At 43.5% G+C, this 18,537-nt stretch overlaps 1 protein-coding gene across 1 annotated transcript in view; it reads left to right on the top strand.

The window, feature by feature from the left end:
• Positions 1 to 17,741, top strand: part of FAM180A (family with sequence similarity 180 member A) — a 110,256-nt gene extending 92,515 nt beyond the window's left edge. The window contains exons 2-3 of the mRNA XM_085651996.1: positions 10,973 to 11,073; positions 11,906 to 17,741. Coding sequence (XP_085508122.1) covers positions 10,973 to 11,073; positions 11,906 to 12,253 — 449 coding nt within the window. The 3' untranslated portion in view covers positions 12,254 to 17,741. The remainder of the gene's footprint in view (positions 1 to 10,972; positions 11,074 to 11,905) is intronic.
• The last annotated feature ends 796 nt before the right edge of the window (positions 17,742 to 18,537 follow it).

Genomic DNA, 18,537 nt, shown 5'->3' with positions numbered 1-18,537 from the left:
GATAGTTTCCCAAAGTAAAGCAAAGTAGCGCTATGCACTGTTTTACATTACTTTACATCAAGGGGTGTTCAATGGTTTGTACTTTGACATTCCCATGCAACCATCTATAGGTTTTAATACAAATCCCTACCTACAAACATGCATAGACTGTGATTTATACCACAATCTTATGCCTCCTTGTTGTTTTCATTTCCTCTTGTTTTGCCTACTTTGCATGTTCTGCATTATACAGCAAACATACAAAGCAGGACAAGTGAGTGTTGCAAGAAAACAGGCCATTAGTTGTGTGGCCTGCACAAGTAATGGGTCCACATTTGTCCTCCACTGGGAACCAAACACCTCATTGTAGCACTTAACTCTCTCAGGAGAGCGAATAAGAGCAGCCCAAGGCCTACTAAAGGGAGGTCGTGTGGGCTAATCACCATTGGCTGGCATGCAATTATAACACTCAATAAATGAGTTTCCAGTCTGTGCTTTTTCATTTGAAAAGGAAAAGTACATTTATTACATGAACACTACTCAATACTACGAACTACTTTAGAAATTTACATAAGGCTGATGGAAATACCTTGTGATGACATTGTGTAATCACCTCTGGACACCTAATGGTGTCCAGACTAACAAACCACATGTCCGAATATCATCATTTTAGGAGAAAATGTAGTAATCACAAATAATCATGTGGAAATGCACTTGTTACTGTTAATAAAGCACATGCCTTTTATCCAATAATCACTGTCAATGTTATTCTTTCAATAAAGCATTTAAAAAGCATAATAAAGCATCTTTTGAGCAGTGATTCTTGTCAACATTCTTTAAATAAAGCACTTCAACACATTTAAATATGCAGTTATCATGGGTCTGTGTGCTTTTTACATACTTTCAACATTGAAAATGCAATTATAAAAACATCCCCTAGAGAGCACTGCATTCTGATCACAAATAACTTAAAACCAAAAACTCCACCCCTAGAGAGTGTTGTACAACATGTACATTACTTTACAGTCTTTTGGACCGCGTTTCAATTGCAGTCATAGTCGTCACCCCCAGAGAGCACTGCACAACAGGTACTTTGTTTTGAACACTTCTTTTATGTTTGAAATGCTTTATTGAATAAAACGAAGAGCATACAAAGAAATCAGCGTATACAGAGATAATCAAATATAATATAACACGAACTGAGCTGATAACAAGGTAGGAAAAAAGCAAAGCATTTTATGGAGTTTATGAGGACCAAATAAGGGGAGAAAGGGAAAAGAAGAGGAAAAGGAAAAGCAAAATAGAAAGAGAAAGGAAAATAGTAACACTACTACAATATCACCTTATACAGAGTATGGCATTCAAGGAAAAAAGAAAATACATCAAAGAGACGCAATATAAATTGTACATTCTGGAAAATAATATTACAAATGAAAATTATGCAAAAAGGAAAAGAAAGAGGACAGAGGAAAGATTGTTTCATGGGGATTTAAAATTTTCCGAAGTGATACGAGAATGTAATGGCAGAGCCATCTGATCCAGGTAAGTGGTAAGTGGTAACCAAAAGAGATCCCTGTTATGAGTTGGTTTGCAAGAGGAAGCAAAAGCAACATCAAGTCTATGACAATTCCACCAGCATTGTATGGAAATGTTTGTAAGAGATTTCCAGTTGAAGGAAATATGTTGGAATGCAAGAGCAAGCATAAGGTCAAAGAGACCATGACAGGTAGGGGAGAGAGTTAAAGAATCAGAAAGACTACCCATAAAAAGGAGAGGAACAGAATAAGAAATAGGAAGTGAAAAGATACGAGAAATATATGACCAAATCTTGTCCCAAAATTTAGAAACTGGAGGGCAGAGAAAGAAAAGATGGAAAAGATCAGCCTTAGGGGAGCCACAAGTCCAGCAGTTAGAATCCGAAGAAAGAGAGAATCGTGACAAGGAAACCGGAGAGAGGTAAAGTCTGTGCTAGAAAAAGAATAAAGATTGGGTAAGAGAAGCAGAACGAGAGATTTTTAAGGATCTGGACCAGAGTTTATCTCAAAATATAACAGGCCAAGTGCAACCCAAGTCCGTCTCCCAGGAAAGTTCCAGTTTAGACTTAACACGATCTGGATTAGGAGAAGAAAAGAATTTATAAATGAGAGAAGCCTTAGGAAGAGTGAGAAGGATTTTGAGAAGAGGATTTTGAACACTAAGGGCCTTATGTAGGTGGGCTTGCATTTACCACTTCATAAATACCGAATCATACAGATTCGGTATTTATGAAGTGGTAAATGCAATGTAGGTAATGAGTCGGTAAATATTACCGATTCGGAAAAATTCGGTAATTACCGAATCGGTATTTACCGATTCGGTAATGAGGCATACCTTCCCATTGATGGGAAGGTATGCCTCATTACCGAATCGGTAAATACCGATTCGGTAATGGGGGAGCACATGCAAGGGTGGCAGGGTGTCACATTGACACCCTGTTGCGCCCCTGATTCGGCCATGTGTGCACATGTGGCGCACATACATGCCCTAAGGGCATGTATGTCTGCCACATTGCACACTTAAACGTGCACAAAAATGCTTTTTGTCACCTATTCGTCATTTACCACCAACCTTTAGTTGGTGGTAAATAACGAATCCCCACACCCACCACACACTCCCCCTACATCTCATTTCATGATTCGGTATTTACCGAATCGGTAACATTACCGAATCGGTAATTTTACCGATTCGGTAAATACCGAATCATGAAATTCTCCCCCTACATCTCAAAAGCCAAAATACCGGTCGGTAACGGTATAATTACCGAAAATCGGCCGTTACCGACCGGTATTTGCCTTCCTACATGAGGCCCTAGGTGAGGAGGAGGGAGGAAGAGAATAATAGACATCGGGAATGATTGCCATGAGGATGGAAAATTTATGTAAGAAAGACCGAGGGCAGTGAAATAAAAGTTGGAACTGGGTGAAGGAACAGGGCAACGATCCATCAAAAAACTGATTAACCCACATGATACCACGTGTTCTCCAGATTTTCCAAAAAATAGGTCTATTTCTCAAAAGAATGTGAGAGTTATGCCAGACCGGGGTGTCTAAGAAAGACTCACGGGTAAGCATAGGAGAAAGAACCAAGGGCGACAAGAGAGAGGAAGTATGTCTGAACAAAGGGAGTGAAGTAGACGGGGTTTTGGCAGAGAAGCGTATAATCTCTTTGAAGGAAAAAGGCGACAACAGTGTTTGTTCAATAGAGAGCCAAAGGGGAGTGAAAGGAGAAGATTCTGATATGAGCCATTTTGAAGCTTGGCGCAACGAGAAAGATCTATGATAAAGACGGAAATCTGGGAAATTAACACCCCCATTCAGTTTGGACTTTCGAAGGGCTGATAAGGCAATTCTAGATTTCTTGTTTTTCCAAAGAAAACGTGAAAGAGATGAATCAATACATTTGAAATGAGCAGCTGGAATGTGAACTGGGAGCATGGAAAAGACATAAATTAGAATAGGGGCTATCATCATTTTAACCGAGTCCAACCGTCCCCACCAAGAAAGAAAAAGAGGGTTCCAAGAGGAGAGCAACTTGTCAATGCGAGAGAGGACTGTGGACATATTTAATTTAACTGAGGAAGTAATAGAATTAGAAAACCAGATGCCTAGGTATTTAATTTTGGAGCCATTCCAAGCAAACCCAGTGGAGGAAAAGGAATGGGGAAGACAAAATTTTGTGAGGGGGAGAATTTCAGTCTTGTCTGAATTAATTTTGTAACCTGAAACCTGCGAAAAAGAAGCAAAGGCAGATAATAAAGGGGGAATAGACGTTTCTGGATTAGAGATGAATAAGAGAATATCATCCGCATAAGCGGAGAGTTTCAATTGATGATCACCATAAGGGAAACCAGAAATGGAATCATTGTTACGAATAGCAGTCAAGAAAGGTTCAAGGGCCAAAACAAAAAGAAGAGGGGAGAGAGGGCATCCTTGCCGAACGCCACGCTGAAGAGGAAAGTAAGAGGAAACCTGACCATTAACTAGGACTGACGCTTTCAGGGAAGAATATAACAAAGAGATAAGGGAGATGAAATTAGGACCAAAACCATGCCAACGTAAAGAAGCAAATAAAAAGGACCAATCCACTCTATCGAACGCCTTCTCTGCATCGACAGAGATAGCAGCTAAGGAACTGGGGAAAGAGGGAGCTTTATTTAAAACATTAAGAAAGAGTCGGGAATTATCAGAGGTAAGTCTACCTTTAACAAAGCCACATTGTTCTTTGCCAATAAGATGGGGCATAAAGGAATCCAGACGTAAGGCAAGTAACTTAGCAAATAATTTATAGTCAACATTAACTAAAGAAATTGGGCGATAATTGTTGCAAAATTTGGGATCCCGGCCCTCTTTAGGGATAAGACAAATAGTGGCCTCCTGAAATGTACCCTCTGCCTTACCAGATAAACAAAATGAACGAAAAAGCACAAAAAGTTTGGGGAGTAGAAGATCAGAAAAATGCAAATAAAATTCAACTGAGAAACCATCAGGGCCGGGCGATTTCCCTTTAGTAAGGGTACTCAGAGCTGTGAAGAGTTCGTCTAATGAGAGGTTCTTTTCAAGGTCAGAGAAAGTAAGATGAGAGATAGAGGGTCTAGGAAGCTGCTCAAGATAAGACTGAATAAGGGAAGAAGTAGGAGGAGACTCAGGTGTATAAAGATTTTGATAAAAAGTTTGAAACTGCTCAAGGATGTCCTGATCTTTGTATAAAAGTGATCCATCAGAAGAAAAGATAGAATCTATACAAGTCCGCTCCTTGCGGGTTTTGAGGTAATTGGCCAAAAGTTTCCCTGATTTATTGCGACCACCATAATAACGAGCGCTACTGCGGAGAAGAAAGGACGAAGCGTTATCAGTAGTGGTGTTATTAAATTCAAGTTTAGCACGTATGAGGTCAGGCAAGATAGAGTTGGACGAGGAAGTGTAAAATTCATGTTCCAAATGCTTAATATGTGCAAGTGTAGATTTCTGTTTCTGGAGAAAGAGTTTCTTTTTCCTGGATACGAAATCAATAATAAAACCCCTTGCAGTTGCTTTAAAGGAGTCCCAGAGAAGATGAGACGGTGTACTGGGATCACCGTTGAGCGAGAAAAACTCATTAGCAAAGGAACGAAAGGAGGAAGAAAAGAGAGGGTCAGTAAGAAGAGAGTTATTAAAGCGCCAACGGGAAGACTTAGGTTGCGAGGGAAGTAAGTCTAGAACAGTCACAATGGGTGCATGGTCCGAAATGACTATGGGTTCAATAGAGGAAGAAAGTAAATGTTGAGACAAAGATTGAGAAAGAAAGATATAGTCTAGACGAGAAAGAGATGCGTGAGGAGGAGAGAAGAAGGAATAGTCAAGAGTCTGAGGATGGGAGAGTCTCCAAGAATCAAGAAGATGAGATTGAGCGATAGTGTCTAAAAATTGTCTATGAGTTTTGTGAGGAACAAAACGAACAGAAGACTTACGGTCAAGAAACGGGTCTACAATCTGATTACAGTCACCCCTCAGGATAAACAAATCATCTCGATATTGAAAACATTTGGACGTAATTGAAGGCCAAAAAGCACAATCAGGCTGGGTGGGACCATAAATATTAAAAACAGTTAAAGGTGTAGAATTAATTAGCAATTTGGTTAAAATCCATCTACCTTCAGCATCATTTTCTTGCAAAACAACTTTACATTTTAACTTCTTATAACATAAGATAGCAACACCATTCTTTTTATTAGAAGAGGGTGAGAATAGGACCGTACCCACCCAGCTTCTTTTTAATTTAAGAGATTCGGATTCCGAAAGATGTGTCTCTTGCAAGAGAACTAGGTCAGGATTATATGAAGCTAGGTGGGAAAGGATTCTCTGTCGCTTAATAGGGTTATTAAAACCTTTTACATTCCAGGAGATAACTTTGAATTAAAAACAATAACATTTTGATGAAAGTAAAAACAACAGTAGTAAAAGGAGAAAAGAAGAATGCCAGTAAAAGACAAAAGAGCATAGTAAGAGACTAGAAAAGACAACCCAGAGAAGAAAATGAAAAAATATGAAGAAGGCAAGGATAAAACTTCACAAAAAGAAAGGAAAGGGATAAAGATAGGAAGGAGTGGTAAGAAAATGTTCAACAAGTAGAAGGGGAGGAGAAGGAAAGGAAGGGGAGGAAAGGAAGAAGGAAAGACAAGAAAAGACAGTACATATCCAAAAAGGATGACTGAAAAAGACATACCTTAGGGGAACAAGAATGCGAACGACGGGGCGATGGCGACACTCAACAAGACAAGCCTCCCAAAAGAGGGAGTCCGGAACGCACCAGGACGAGGAAAGATAATAGGGGAATCAAATGGAAAGAAGAGGGAACACCAACCAATCAATATGGAAAAGCAAAAAGGAAGATTAAAACCAGGAAAGAAGACAATGAAAAACAGTAAGAAATATAAATAATAGTAATAAAAAATAAAAATAAGCTTGTAATCTTTAAAGAGGAATATAAGGCAATAAAGGAAAAAAGAAGAGGCAACAAGAAGAATACCAAAAATCACAACTGCGATAAAACCACTGCAATAAAACAAGGAAGAAAGGAGCATAAAACTTCTATAAAAACAAGAAAAATCCTGTAAAGAGAAAAGAAGATTAGCAGATCAACCATTTGAAGAGGCAGAAGTGTCCATGCCGCTGTTAGTTTGAATATGGATGAAGTTCTTAAGTTCCGCAGGGTCCTGGAAAGACCAAGTCTGGTTCTGATACGTGACCTTGAAGACACATGGGTGAAACAAGCCATAACGGGCCCCAAGAGAGCGCAGAGGAGGACGAAGATTCAAAAATTCCTTCCTTCTGGACGCAGTAGCATTGGAGACATCTTGGGAGAGAAATACCCGCTGACCCAGCCAAGAAAGTTGACGTTTAGAACGGGCCGCAGATAACACTGAGAGAAGATCCGTAAATTTCAAAAAGAGAATGATGACTCCTCTTGGCTTAGTCGAGGCAGAGGAACGAGGACCAAGTCTGTGAGCCCTTTGAATGCTGAGAGAAGTAGTGAGAGGCATGTCCAGAAGTTTCGGGAGGAAGGAAATGAAGAATGATACAGGGTCATCCCCCTCCAAAGATTCCGGCAAACCATAAATACGTAGGTTGTTTCTTCGATTCCTATTTTCTAAATCCTCAGTCTGCTGTTGAAGGGCACGAACTGTTTTCTCCAAAGAAGAGATGCGTTGGGAGTTAACCTGTATCTCCGGCAAGTGCTGCTCCACAGATGTTACACGATTGTCCATAGTAGACCATTTCTCCTCAAGAAACTGCACCTTACTATTGGTTTCCTCAACGAACGGGCGCAAAGCGCGTATCTCCTCCAAAAGTAGCTCCATAGAGATAGGAGACGGTGACTTATCCGGAGAAGGAGGGTCTTGTTTCAGACGTTTGGATGGGGCATTAGGCGGAGAGGACTTATTTGACGTGGATGACGTCGAGGAAGAGCGATGAGGTGTAACACCCGACATTTGTCCTGATGGAGAAGACGAGTCTGATGACGAGGAGCCTGAGGGCATTGGCGCAGGAGCTCCTTTTGAAGAAATGAAAACAAACTTTGGCTTGCGCAATTTGCCCATAGGAATCAGACGGTTCACAGAGAAGGCAGCGTGTAGCTAGAAAAATTATTCCCCTGCAAGTAACAATAAGCATCCACAAGAAATAGTCAAATTGCAGGCAGTAAAGATTCCATCAAATTAACCCCTTGAGTGCCCATGACGAGATGGTCTCGTCATGGGCCGCGGTTGCGCTGTGCCCATGACGAGACTATCTCGTCATGAGCCCCGCCCGCTAATGAAACGCCCGGCACAGGGCGTGGAAAGGGCGGGGCACTCAAGGGGTTAAAGAAAAAAGCACACAGGGAATGAGCATGTTGTGCTGAAAGGAGTCTTCAAAAAGGTGATAAAGGAGAACCAAACATGCCAGCATATAGGGAGGCGCTCCTTCATAAAGGCAGAAATCCTGAAGAAAAGTCACAGAGTAGAAAAAAAAAATGGGGAAGAAACCTCCATATACTCAGGATAGTGCAGAAAATGGCAAACAGGAAACCAAAGTCAGCAATTTTAAGGTCAGTGTCCCATAAGCACACAACAGCGCCACAATCTCCTCAGACGCGCGAGCCTAAAATGGCGGCCGTCATGATGAGAACGGAGCATAGCCGTGAAACAACCAGCACGGCGCGCTTGAGGCTCCAAAAAAGGGCTCACCGAGGACAGCAGATGTTCCGATGCATGGTGCGGGGATTTTGAAAGATCGGCGCTGAGGAGAAAAGCATCCGCGGCTCCTACAAACGTCCCGGTGCAGCGGAGCAAACCCCTTAGGAGGCCATCTTGATCGGCGCCGTAACCACGCCCCCGTTTTGAACACTTCTAAGCTACAGTACCTGCTGCTATAACCTTTGCCCCTAGAGAGCACTGCACTCCCCACTGATGCCCCAGAAAGGGGACACATGAATTCCAGGGAAACCCCTGGGGTCGTCATCTTTTCTCAGTCCCACCACACTTAAGTTGGGAGGCTCCTTAATTCCTTTTGATGGGAGGCTGTGCCACTCCTGCAGCTCCCCCGCACTTTTGAACTTTGTTAGTGGTGGCCTAGCCATCATTGGGCCACCACAGAGGGAGAGACTGTGCCAAATGAACAAGCCCCACAGGGCATTATGGGGCGCTCCCTCAAAGGCGTGCATAGTTAATGAGCGGTTCTCTCTCTGCTTCAAGGAGAGCTGCTGCCTTTCTTTTGGTGTTTTTTTCATTTCACTGCTTTGCGCCGTACGACCTTTTCCTTTTGTTGGTGGTGCCCGTCCCACCCGGACACCCCTAGGCATTCTCAGGCAGCCCAGGGAGCCCACCCCTGGCTGCCCCCGCCGGCTCTCCTTTGTGCTGCTGTGGGAGCGGCAGGTTTCTTTTACCCTGCCAGCTCGCCTGGGGGCAAGGTGCAGTGACTTATGGAGGCCTCCCGCTCCCTCTGGACATGGTCACGGGGAGCAGGGAGGGCCAGCCACATCTGGGGGAGCGCAGCAGCTCTCCTCCTATCTCCTTCTCTTCTTGGGGCCCAGGGATGGGGTCCTCCTTGTGCGGGAGAAGCGTGACGGAGCTTACCCATCTTTGCCACCATTAGGGGCCAGGAGTTGGCGGACCAGGCCACCCAATCATGCAACTGGCCTGGGGGTTGGGGTGACGCAGCCCACTGGAACACTGGGGAGGAGGCCCCACACGTCACCTCCCAGCAAATAAATAGGGAATTGTCCTTTTGTGACCCCTGGGTGCTGCCCCGCCCCAGGGGTTTAAATCAGCCGGGCTGCGGAGCTACATGTGCTCTGCGATCACCCTGGTTGTCAAAGGTCAAAATCCGTCTCATGCTGATATCTCGGGCCTGTTGGGCCGTTTGGCGTGAGCTTGGTCTTGTTTTGCTCCTGGTGGCAAGCCATAGCCACCTGGAGCACTTTCTTTAGGCCTTTTGGCCACAGAGGCGATGAGTTTCAGGGAGTTGGTTTCACTGGCTCTCTGTGACAGCCCTTCTCCTTGGTTTCCTTTGGGCCTCTCTGCTCCTTAGTGCAGAAGTCCAGTCTTTCCCCCAACTAGTCCTCAGGGGGTGTAAGAGGACATACTTCCCTGGTCCTGGGGAGAGGCCCACTGGACCTGGAGTCAACTGAAGTCAGAATCCTGATGCCTAATGGATTATCAGGAGGTTCTTGCTTCCAATGATCCATGGCGGCTGCCTCCAGTCCCACTCGCCAGCAGAAAAATATAACCAAGAGGGAGCTCTCCCCTTGAGCAAGACCTTTTAAGGGGGGTGGGAGGGTCTAGCAGTGAGGCACCTATGGCCTATCCTGGAGTGTCTCATCACCTCTCCGCCCCTGTCCCAACCTTCCGGCACAACCTGACATTTCAAAATGGCATTACCCAGGAGTCACTTGCCACACTTGCTCTGGAACCTCAGCTCCACCCCTTTCTGACATCATTGCCAGGACCTTTCCCAGCAAATCTTCAAAGGGAGACCCCTCCTGTGTTGACTTCAGAGGTCTGGGCTCCTTCCTTTGTTTAGTGGGCTTGGACAGACCCATCCCTGCCACAGTGTGACAGCTGGTTGATTGATGAGGAGTAACCGCCCCATCCCTTTCCTCAGGAACTGATGGAAGCACTGTTAACTGCTTCCTTTTTGTGAGGAAGCCTTTGTTCCTGCCACTGGGGAGAAATGTTATAAACTTAGCACTGAAGGGTGACAAAAGGCCAAGGCTCTGATCCTAAGCTGAGCCAGAGAAATATGACATTCCTGGATGACCCATAAACTTCACAGATATCTCTTTGGAACTCACAGAAATGAATTTTCCCATACAGGTTACACCTTAATTCGATATGTATTTTGTCTCTGTCGGCCAAAGTGAAGCAAAGCTGCACTCTAAGGCAGCCCTCCCCATTAATGTATAATGGAGTGTCGCTGCAGACAAGACAGTAAACCACACTGTCTTTCCCTATGAATGTACACTAACATTATGAAGCCGACCCCAGGTCAATCCTGCAGAGTTCCCTCTGCGCCAGGCTACCGGTTAGCAGTTACCGGGCTGCGCATAACATGAGTCTCCCATGCGCAGCCCTCACACGTGCGGACTCTGGCGGTAGACACGTGCAATCCATTTACCATGAGTTTACTGTGGGTGAGTCAAAGGATATGAGGCTCCCCCACCATAAAAGGTTGAAAAACAGGTGATCAAAAAGTGAAAAATACTGATGATGATGTGACCCAAGTTGAGCATGGGCTTTTAAAATGATGATTATGTGATCCAAGTTGAGCATGGGCTTAAAATTGTGATGTTAATATTATGTGCTGCCTACCCAAAAAAAAGTCTGCTTTTAGAAGAATCCTAAACATATGTTCACCTGTTGCATTTATTGTTAGTATTCTCCACTTTGCAGAAGTCAGAAATGTTCTAACACTTGTTCACTATCTCAAATGTCTTTCAGCCCCACTTTTTCCGGCAGCTCAGCGTGTGAGGAGATCATCTGCTGCAGCACTAAACCCTATTCTTCAAACTTCGCTGGAAGACGTGGAACTCCTGTATGAAGTACGTAAACTTTAGATAGGAACCATCCCCTTCCAACAAATCTCTATTCATCCCTCTCCACAGCACTATCTTCTCAATGACCAATACAGAGAGAAAGGTGAGCATGGTGGACACTTGCTGATCTCATGGAGAGATTGATGAGAAGGGAAGCAGAGGCAGAGTTCCCTTGGTCTCAGAGTGAAAGATCAGGACACAGAGAGATGTAGTAGGAGTTAGTGAACCTTGTGTGGAGCACACTGAGCCACACACACAACACATACACAATCTCACATTTGCCAAACATTCTTAAAGCTCAAGCTGAACCATTCATGAGCAATTTATTTAGTCCACTGCACAGGTCTTTCATGAGGTGCATGGCTTGTACTCATGGTAGACCACTGCTGATGCACACCATAACCACTCAGTCCGAAACATAATTAGTACATCTCCCCCACTGTTCATGTTTGACCTTTTAATGAAGGCTATATCATAGCAAACAAGCCCATACCAGAACCAACCACATTTGTCATGCCCCATCTAGAATGAAGAGCATCCCTACACCGATTTCAGACTAATAGTATTCCTGTTGGACCAAAAATGGCACTGAACCCACTGGTGGTCATAAGTAGGCTCCCTCAATGCAGATATATTTTTGGGATACAACACACACTCACTCTTATGATGATGTTTCACATTCCCATTGTGGTGGAAGCATTAGTCTTGAAGTAGATATTACCAAATTCCAAACACACATGGTAGGTTCACTTGTCGAAGACATGCATACTGAGACACATAGATCATGTGCTAATAAATAATTACTACTCATCGAACATTGTTTCCGTGTTTCTCTCAGTTTTTGCTGACAGGTCTCAACATTGGCAGCGACCTACATGTACACATTCAGGATGCCGAGCTGTCCACCTTGAGGAAGGCTGCCACCTTTGATATCATCTGCAATGACGTCATCCCCAAGAGCATCACTGAAGTCCGCCGGCTGGGTGCTAGGCTGTCTGAGGTCCATGGGGTCCTCAAGAAAGAAGATTTTGAGAGGACATTGCTGACAATGGCCTACACGGCCTACCGAGCCTCCAGTTCTCACACCCAGCACCAAAAGGAAGCATGGGCAGCGTCCATCACTAGCCTTTTCCAAGCGCTAAAGCGTGATTTGATGTTTCCCTCAAGCAAAGAACCATCATCTTGATGTATACAAAGAATAAAAAAAATACACTAAGGCAACTAAATGTGGCATGGTTTGGCCAGGAAGGACACGTCTAAAATAACCACACCACGCTATAACATAGCTAGGCTGTTCAGAAAATGTTCTCTTCTGTCGAACGCCAAAGCCTGTAAGTTTCCACAATCTTTTGAAAGTTCACAATCCCTTGAGAGGGTACAATTGCTGATCCAGTGTTCTGCATTTTAACCCCTTTCCCTCAAACACCTAGTTATGCATGGGCTAAAGTGCCTATGCTTTCATATGATGTGCCCAGTGCTTCAGAGACTACCAGTATGGGGCTGGATGTTTAAACCCTGTTTACAATCCCAGCCTCTTGCCTCATAGGATTAACATTTGTGAACTAATATTGATGCACTTTGCTGTCTGTAATGCTGAGCATTCAGACCAGTCTCACTTAGGGTGTTCATGCAGTAGAAGATCCACCTAGTAATAGGGAACAGACCAAATAATTGAAAGTAGCAATGCTATTATGAAGAAACCAATAATGTGCCCTGCATGTTTCCTAAGGTGGCATTCTTACAGGAAATGAGTTCACTCCTTCAGGGTATTTTTATTCAGGGCCTATCTTGGTGCACCATGGTCCCCTACCGAGCTGTTATAAGGTTGCGCCTTCCTTCTATTCCTTCCTCGTGTAATTTGTGTAACACTGTTAGTCCACAAACCCCAGAGCCCAGCAAGGTGGGTCAAAGGTGGTTGTAAAAGAGTTCTGCCTTGCTATATTGGGCAGTACATTAGCAAACTCAACAAATTGGGGATCATTTCACATTGGCAAACGATTTTGCTAATTATCTTGTTATTAGAGCAACCACAATTCCTCGAGAATTTGTTGTGAGCAGCCTGGATATTGGTGTTTCTATTAATTAGATGAAAGTGCCGGCACTTCACTGCGAACACCAATGCTCTTGAGACACAGGAAGGGAGTGCAAGGCACAGAAAGATAGGGGCATATTAACAAGGGCTTTATCTCCGCATTTTTGGCTTTAAAAGCCAAAGAAGCAGAGATAAAAATATCCTCCTATCATGTTAGCACCCTTTTTCACTACTCTTCCCTTTGCATCTCTAATGAGATGCAAAGTGGGCGTTCCAGAGCAAAATAATAGGAGAAATGTCACTAAGCCACATTTCTCCTATTATCAAGCTTCACGCTAACCCTGTTAAAGACAAAAAAGCAGCGCTGACCACGGTTAACGCTGCTTTTTTACGTCTGCTAATTTTCAGACGTAGCCATGTAATCCAATGGGAGGTGGATTACATGGCTAAGTCCACCATGGGCTATCAACAAGGATATCCCTATCCTTGTAGTTTTATCGCTGCATTACCAGCGATAACCTCCCAAAATGCCGCTATCGCTGGATTTTTTATCGCCTAGGCGGTTAGCGTTGTTAATAACGCAATAACCAGGCGATATTATCCAGCGATAGCGGGCGTTAAAAAAATTAACGCTAAGCGCCCTTAGCGTTAATTTTCCCTGTTCCTTGTTAATATGCCCCTTAGTATCTTGGAGGAGACAGCAAGACCACCCCTTTTATAGGCGTATCAACACAATAAGGAGTCCATGGTGCATGGTGTGAAGGGCAAACCTGCCTACTGTAATGAAACCTGAGGGCATAACCAGCAGTCAAAGAGGACCATACCAAATTGTGGTGGTGTTATTGCCTGGTGAGCAACATTAAACAGTTTGAAGAAGGCAGGCCAATAGCAAAAAATGTTTTTTAACTCAATTCCCAAATTGATCTAACAGTGATGTTGTGCCCAGGGACATGAACACTTCTATTTTAACTTAAAAGCAATTCAGCAGAAAGTATGAAATAACTTTGAAAGAAAATAGATTTCTGCTCTTGCCATGTGGCTTCAGATAGCACTTCCATTAAGAAAGCTCTCAGGTGGTCATTCCACTCTTAATCTGATTTCCAGCGATCTACAGACCTCATACTGCACCCACGAGAGGCATTCCCACTGTTGTCTTCCGAAAATATATTCTTTCTCCCTCCTCCGAATTCCCATCATTTTGTACTCAGAACATTTTAGCTTCCTGGCACTGACACTCCATGAGTTTTTGTCTTTATGACTTCCTGTTTATAACCCAGAAAGATCTTGTCTTTCACTGCATTTCTAAACCATCCTAGGTTTCTATTCACAAAAAGTCGTCACTCAAGGACCCTGGTGAGAAGGGTGGTTCCTCGTTGAAACATAACTTTTAACGAGGCAGAAACATCTTTTAACTTGAGCGTACACTGTCACAAAGTGGGTACAAATGTACATTGTCACCATGTCAACGAGTTTTCATTTCATCCATCAATCTCTATCTGGAATTTCAAAGTGCTAAGTTCAAGTGTAAATGAAATGTAGATCCTTGACATTGCAGTTCATTTCATGCCCCCGTCCCGATGTTTTAATTCACATCGACTGTAGAGGTGGGTCACATAAAGTCATGCCTCTAATTAAAAGATCTTTGAATTATGAATTTTTCAATTCTTTCCTCTATTTGCCGTGTCTGTGTATTCTAGAGAAATCCAATGATGTGTTCAATGTGCCTCATGGATCTTCACAATTGGTGTTCAACCTTTTCTTTAGCTTTATTACTTGCCTCCTCTCTACATCTCAGCAGCTCCTGCGGGCCCCCTCTACAGCCGCAGGCATTGCCAGGGTACCCCTGCACTCCTGTCACTCTGCCTCACAATGTCACTGCTTGGACCTGAGAGAGGAAAGCTCCTCTTCCAAGCCTCAAACAGCCAGACCAGCGTTGGAGCCCCCCTCCCTCGCCCCTCAGCAGTTCATTGTTACATTATCATAGGGACTTTGTTAGGGTTTAGGAATAGAAGTCCAACGCCTCCGTATTGCCACCTTGCAACACAGTGGCTAGCATCCTTTTATGGTTTTGTATATCGAGGGCCTGGGTATATTGCGTGATGATTGTGATCATGTTTTTTGTATATTTGTAATTGTTTTAATTAACTAAACACTTTACTACATGACTGCTAACACTTTGGATGCATGTCATGTGTATGCTCATTGGAGTCAGTGCCATGCTGTGATCAAATGTTGTGTCTGGCACCACCACGACTCAGCAGACCAAAGCCGGCCAAACCTCAGACAACTACACAAGTGAGCAATCAATGTTTGAGGCTACGCCTACCAACATAACCTCAGAGTGGGCAACACAGGCCCCTCCGCACTTCAGGTGAATAAAAACAATTAACCTTCCCAACCTGAGAACTAGGAATTTTCAACTGCACACATAACCTAACATAGCAAGTCTGGACTGCTGTCCTTGCAGAGGAAGAGCAAACCGGTCCTTTGTCCGGCTAGGACCCTACTACAGGGGCATTGTCAAGCCATATGATATGCAACATAGACTCCAAGCGTATGAGTCGACAGACGCAATACATCATAGGTTAGTGGGCTCAACCAGAAGCAGGAAGGAGGAACCTTTACTGGTACATGTAGGCATGACGGCCATGGGGGTCAGCCACCGGCTTTCCTGAAGCCTTGGTGGCTTCTGTCTGCAGAAAAGGGCTCTGGATGAATAATGCACTTCAACCACCTCACAATTTGGCATGGCATGTCAGGAGGTAATCTATTAAGTCATCTTTTATCTGCACGCTTAAACCCACCATCAGAAGTAACATACGACATGTGTTCTATTGTTCTTTGGTCTGTGCCAAACTAACAGAAACAAGCATTGGCTACGCCATGCAGTCTGGCATTAGTGTGCTAATACATGGGAACAACACAATGTTTATATGTGTTCTCATATTAAAGCTATTGGCTTTGGTAAAAAAAGAGAACAGAGCTATACTACTGGTATGATGCACAACAAAGATGGTCAACCACAAAAAAACACGGGTGAAACAAATATGCCTGCATCATGGACATAGAAGACCATTATTGTCACACCCCTGTGTTCCTTGTGGTTGCCTCATCTTTATTTTGTATGATGCCTGCAACTTGCTTTAGGATTGTGGAGGCAGTGCTTCTATTATGTCAATGACATGAATATTTATTTTGATCATAGTTCTTATTACGTTTATGACCCCTGCTATTGTGCTTGCTGTATTTACTGTAATTGTAGAATAAGAATGCAGGATGTCAGAAGAGCTGGCATCATTACATAAAAAACGTTTTATGGGTCAAAAGAAATACCCAGGATTTTTAAAGAATAGAAACAGAAAAACCAAGATGCCGAGGCAAAGTGGATGTCCATTTTGGGATGAGGTCGTCCCGCTGGCTAAACAGAACAATCAATATGTCAGCCATGTTATTATACCTGCACTTGCTCTGGTAGCGAGGCTGTAGTACTTCTGTTATGTCAATACCCTGTATATTTCCTCTTCGGATAGTCCGTTTTCTATGTTTATGGCCTCACATTTTGGAACTTCCTGTGTTTATTTTAATTGTAAAATAGCGCAGGAAGGCACAAGAACTGGCACCATGGAAATAACAAGCACTATCAAACCAAACCGCAAAACTTTGGCTGCTAGCATTTTGGCTTTGTCAGAGGTTCTTCTATCATCGCTTATGTAAAACCATTTGTTGAGCGAGCTGCCAGATCCTGTCCTATATAATAAAACAACATTGACTTTAAGCAAAAATATTTTTGGTTGCAAAAAGCATACATAGCCATAGCAGTCCCTGACACTGAAGAGGACTACTTTCCTTGTGAAAGGGAAAAATGGCATCACTCAGTGAAGTTAGGTTACAGTGAAGTGGGCTAGCCCACTACTCCGTCCTTTATGCTGTAGTGGGCGGCTGAAAAATGGGAATGACACAATAAATAACCAATGGATGAAGAGGGCTGTCTGAAAGCCTATACACACACACGCAGACACACACACAGTGTCTGTGTGTGCGTGGTTCATATGATATATATGATTTTGATAAACCTCAAAAGGTCTTGGCTAACGCCAGGCTTAAAAAAGGAAAACCGATCAGAAGAAATACCAAGGGAAATGGAAAAAGTTCAGCCATAAAATCTAAGTAACTGCTGACAGCATGCGTGCCAAAGGCGATATTACGGTGAGGTCATTATAATGGTCAAACTCAAAAAACAGGAGCTATGTTAAGCGGAACTGGTGCACTGAAAAGATGTCTAAACAAAGCTTAAAACGAACAACTACCGATCAGGTGGAAACCTTGAGCAGCGCCGGTGGAGTCAATAAATGGTTAAGAAAGATGTACAGCAAGTCTAAGATGTCCTACTAACATTCAGAAATGTTCTCACCTCCCAATCTGACCCTTGGAAGCCCTCTACCTCTCACTCCAGTACCCAGAATATCTTTGTCATGAACGACCATTGATTTGTACAACTAGTGTAGATGTATTATGTATTGTATCACAGGGTGCTAAAATTTTATTGTTTTCCAATGAATTCTAGAAAAATAAATGATTCTGTATTTTATTTGGTGCTATGACACTGTAATGGGAAAATATGAAATAAAGATATTTAGTCTCATCCGACTCTCAAAATCATGTTTGCATTCAAGACGAACCTCAAAAATAAATGTATTGTTCATTGTTAGAAATGGGGGACTCTAGTTGGCAGAGGTAGGTACCTTTGTCCAAATAGGGACCCTTGCTTCTAGTCAGGGTAAGGGGAAAGCACTTCTTAAATAACCCCTGCTCACCCCCTTGGTAACTTGGCACGAGCAAACAGGCTTATCTGACAGGCAGTCTCTAAAGCAGTGAAAACACTACACATGGACACCACACCAGTTTTGAAAAATAAGTAATCTTTATCTAAACCAAAACAAGATCAAACAACAAAAATCCACAAAGCAGTAATACAAATATGACTTTCAGATGTTAGCTATAGTTCCGTTCAAAGTAAATTGCAGATGCTACACTTTTCTCCCAAAATACTGAGGATGCGTCACGCAAACAAACAAAATGGGCCGCAGGGAAGGTGATGCGTTGGTTCCTTACACTCAGAGAATATGATGCGTGGTTCCTTGCTCCGGGGGAAGTGATGCGTCGGTTCCTTACTTCAGCGAAGGGGAGGTGATCCGTCGGTTTCTAACCAGAGAGGAGGTGCTGTGTCGGTTCCTTAATGCGTGGGGAGGTGATGCATCAGTTTTCTACTGCATCCCTCAACGATGCACCAAACTTAGTGCCTCGATGCGACGATCCGGGACAATGTGTGAACTCTTCCAGCCGCACAGCAAGCTTTGCGTCTTAATTGGTGCGGTGATCTCAGACTTTGGAGATCGGTGCACTTGATGCGGCGTGTGGCGATTTTCTCAAGCCGTGGG

This window comes from Triturus cristatus, chromosome 4_1, assembly GCF_964204655.1.
Source record: "Triturus cristatus chromosome 4_1, aTriCri1.1, whole genome shotgun sequence".
Taxonomy (NCBI): domain Eukaryota; kingdom Metazoa; phylum Chordata; class Amphibia; order Caudata; family Salamandridae; genus Triturus; species Triturus cristatus.
Note: the sequence above shows the minus strand (reverse complement) of the source record. Positions and strands in the feature narration are given on the sequence as shown.